This window comes from Rhizophagus irregularis, chromosome 10, assembly GCF_026210795.1.
Source record: "Rhizophagus irregularis chromosome 10, complete sequence".
NCBI lineage: Eukaryota > Fungi > Glomeromycota > Glomeromycetes > Glomerales > Glomeraceae > Rhizophagus > Rhizophagus irregularis.
In genome coordinates, this window is record NC_089438.1 from 1,052,190 (window position 1) to 1,056,455 (window position 4,266).

Here is a 4,266-nt window from a genome sequence, read left to right on the forward strand (position 1 = left end):
CTATAATCAAACCTCCCGTAGGCGGTGCCACTCTGGTATGGATACAAGAACCGATGGGGACTCACCGAAGCGAGATCGCACCACTATATACTAGAGAAAGGCAATCTAAACTAAGGAAAAAAGAGAAGATCCGTATTTTTCTTTCAGTCATTTAAGACCGCCACCTGTAAATACTGTCATAGGTGGAATGGTTCACACTATTCTAATTGTTGTACTTTGGTGTAAAAAATTGTACGTGGGGGTTACCCTAAAAAAAGATGTAATAAAATACTAGTCAAAAGTAAAAATGTGGCTAAAATTAGTGTAAGTCTATTACTATCAGCATGCCACTAAAATGAGGAATAAGCTGATAGGTGTATCAAGAACGAGTTATGGTGAAGTGAAGACTTTAAAGTCTTCTGTAGGCAGTGTATCTGATCTCAATTTCTTGATGTGAGTGACGTGCCTGTCTGTATTTGTAGACGAAGTGGGAGGGCGTTTATGTGGTCTGAATTCAAGTTTTTTTGTGTCATCTGATGTGTGTCCTTTATAACGATAATGGTATGCGTTATCGTCCATGACTGAAAAATAGTCGATTTTGAAAAGACCTAATTCCTGTTCTAGTTGGAGCAATTGTTTGTTAGATTTATAAACAGATTTTCCCTGTTTAATTCTGTTTTGTAGAACTGTTCGACGATCAGTTAAAGTGGTGATTTTTTTGTGAAAATGTTCTTGAAAATTAGTGAGATCTTTGGTCATTTCTTCACGGTATTCTATACTGTTGGAAGAGGTACCCCAGAGTTTAGCTCTAGTAGAAAGTTCTTCTTCATAAAGAAGACGTGCAGCTTCGCTTGCATCTCGATCATTTTGTTGTCGCATAGCTAATTCGTGAGCTTCTTTACGTTTTCTAATACCTTTTAACCAGTCCATACTTCCTGGTGCGTATTGTTGACCTTTGAGTTTTGCCTGTCTTTTAGATATATAAACAGGTTCATCGGTTACGTAAGGGAAGAGGTCGTTAGGAATCCAAATGCCCAACTTGTCATGCCAAGTATTCTCGTCTTTAGAAAGAATGGATTGTGAATTGATGGTAGATGAGTGAGTATCTGATGTGCTAATCGAATCATTCCCTGGGCATAGTCGAGGGGTGGGTCAAATTTGGCTGAGGTAACTACTGCAGCTCGAGTCCCGAGTGATTCAGGAGGTATAGGAAAATTATAGTATATTTCATCTCTGAGCACTAGTCTCTTGTGATATTTTAAATGTTGTATAGGTTTATTAATATGTTGTGAAGGTAAAAATAGGAATCGGTGTTGTCTAGCACGGTGAAGTTTATCTTCAAGATTATCCACACTGTGATGAGATTTTTTATTATTACCACGATTGTAGAAAATGGATCTACATGCCCGCTGAAAGCGGGATTTTTGTTTTATACTCCTTTTACTACTATCGGAGTGGTGTGAGCAGAAATTGTCCAATCGTTTACGATACATACGACGGTCCTTGTACATGTGAAGGTATTTGTATCCATTGGCTAAATATGAAACATCGTAGGAAATTCCAAGACGATTTGAGTAAATGTGTTTTTTGTTATAATTATGCCATTGGTTATATGTATGAGTTGCATGAAATTGTTTATTATTAACGGTATCTTTTGATATCGGGGTGGGTTTTTTAATATTATGAAAAAGATCTAAATTTTTTCGATGAGAGACACAAGCTCGTCTATTATAAGACATGATGTAAGGAGAGGGAACATGACACACCTGTGTGTGTTTAATGTTAAAATTGTAAGTGATGTGAAAATTACATGGTGTAAAAATACCAAAATGAAAACAGTAACGTTTATAAGAAAAGTTAAAAAAAGTTTTTGTTCGAGAATTTCTTTGTGTGACATTGTCAGCACGTGATTTGATAAGAAAATATCTATCGAGCAATCTGAAACGAATAAAATTAAAATATTTCTTTTGAATAGAACGTGGGATGACTTTTTGATGAGAAAAAAAATGTTGTAACATCTTACTAATCTGATATTTCAGATTAGGAAAGCTACAGGTGGAAGAGTAGCTAATAGGGGTTGATTTCATGTGGTAATCATTTGTGTGTATTTTAAGATGAATATCATTGGTGTTTGCTGGGGGATCAGCTAACTCGAAAAAGAAACATTTTGATCTTCTGATTTCATAAATCTTGTTACATCCAGCCCGATTGGGTCTAGTCACGTGAAATTTATGGAATGAGACGTCGAAAGAAAATTTTCCCAAGGAAATAGGTTTATGAAAAGTAAAAACCATATTATTCAATATGTCATGTAAAAAAAAGAAAAAATGTAATAAAAACTTCTTTCAGAGGGCGGGTGATAAGGAGAAGAACCTTTCCATAAGAGGCCACCCTGTGGTCCTCTTTCTTCTCGAGCGTTAATAAACGTAAAAAGGGTGTAAAAAAAAAACAGTATTTAACTGCGGATTTCTATGTGAAAAAATGGAAAGGGGAAAGAGTTTTTTTTTTCCGTGTTGAGGGAATAAAGAAAGAAAATGAAAGAAAATAGAAGAAATTATAAGTCACATGATAGGGCGCAGTAAATGAAATGAAATTAGAAGAAGTATGAGAAATACATGTAATAAATAAAGAAATAAAATATTTAAAATATGTTATAAAAAGTACGAATTTATATTGTAAAAAGAATAAAAGTGTAATTATATGTTGAAAATAAAATAAGGCATTAAAATGGAGATACCAATATTTTATGGTGTAATAGGAGAAAATCCAAGAGAATGGACGAATCAAGTAGAAAAATATCTGTCAAAGATAGGAATTAAAGACAACAAAAGAATATTTGAAATTGCGAAGACACATTTGTTAGGAAATGCGCTACAATGGTTTGAAAATGAAGGAATGTGTATTGCAGATTGGGATAAAAATGAGATCAAATGGTTGAATTTAAAATTTAGAATAATTGATAGATATTCGAGTGATAATAGAAGCTGAGTAATCAATTATTATAAAAGTAAAAGAAAATGAATAATGACAAAATAAAATAATAATAAATAAGAAATTTTGAATAAAATATGAGAAATGGAAACAACGGTATTTGAAAATATAAATGGAAAAGGTTTTATTAGAATAGACGGTGAAGTAAAATGTAAATATTGCGAGAAAATAGAGAATGTAACATTACAAGAAATTAATTATTTTGAAGTCAGGAAAGAAAGCGAAGAAAGTTTAAGAAACAAAATAGAAACGTTATGTAAAGAATACTTTCGAAAAGGAATGAAATATCTTAATGAACATGAAGAAAGATGTGAACATAAAAATATGAATATATTGCGAATGGGAGAATGCAAAATAGCTGCATATAGGAATAATCAGAAAATCTATGAACAGACAGAATATAGAAATTGAAGAGTAAGATGAATATTAAGGGACGAAATAAATATACGAAAAGACGTTAGAAGATAACGGGTGAAATAAAAGGATATTATAAGAAGAGTAATAAGTGTAATGAAATTAAGCGGTTAAGATAGAAACACAGGAAATATGTAAATAATAAGAATTTAGGGACAAATAATTGTCTGGAAAGACATTAAACTAATTAGGAATTAATGAAGTTAGAAGAATATCAAGTTATGAGTAATAGAAGACTATGTAATAAAAGATGTAATAGAGAAATGTAATAAGAAGTCATATACATGAGAATGTAAAGAAATAAAGATTGAAGTAATAAATGAATAATTATACGAATAAAATATAAATAGAATTGAAAATACGAAATGAAATCATTTTACAAGTAAATAAATAAATAAAATAAGTTAAAATGTCTGATATATATGATGAATTAGAAGAGATTAAAAATAGACACGAAATAGAAAAACATAATGAATCAAGAGAAGAGTATCAAGTAGATCCTTCATGCCTAAAATGTTATAATACTGATGAAATAGAGATAGGAGATTGGTTTAAAAGATTTTGGAAGATTTTTCAAAAAGTAATATTAGAAGCAATGAGTTATAACAGAAATACATATGTAAAATTAATGGAGTACATAATACTAACAAGAAAGGATGGGGAAGAAAGCTATCCATCTAGTAAAAAGAAAAGAGATAAAGAATTTGAGAAAATGAGAAAAGAAGGAGAAAAACTGTTAGATATAGTTGTAAGGTCAATTAGGTATAGAAATAAATCAGATTACAGAAAAATGGGAATTATATCAGTGATAAAAGTGATCTGTGAACATTACATATTGAGTGAAGATAATGAATTTATATTAGACGATCGAACAGAAGAGAA

General features: G+C 31.2%; 2 protein-coding genes across 2 annotated transcripts; one reads left to right on the forward strand and one right to left on the reverse strand.

Annotated features, from left to right (window-relative positions):
• Positions 1-369: 369 nt before the first annotated feature.
• OCT59_001752 (uncharacterized protein) lies at positions 370-909 on the reverse strand (the record flags this gene model as incomplete). Its single annotated transcript, XM_025324222.2, has 1 exon — positions 370-909. The coding sequence occupies one exon, from the start codon at positions 907-909 to the stop codon at positions 370-372; it is 540 nt and encodes a 179-aa protein (XP_025187394.2).
• A 2,145-nt stretch (positions 910-3,054) lies between these two features.
• Positions 3,055-3,381, forward strand: OCT59_001753 (uncharacterized protein; the record flags this gene model as incomplete). Its single annotated transcript, XM_066144052.1, has 1 exon — positions 3,055-3,381. One exon carries the CDS (start codon positions 3,055-3,057, stop codon positions 3,379-3,381), a length of 327 nt encoding a protein of 108 aa, XP_065995252.1.
• Between the last annotated feature and the right edge of the window lie 885 nt (positions 3,382-4,266).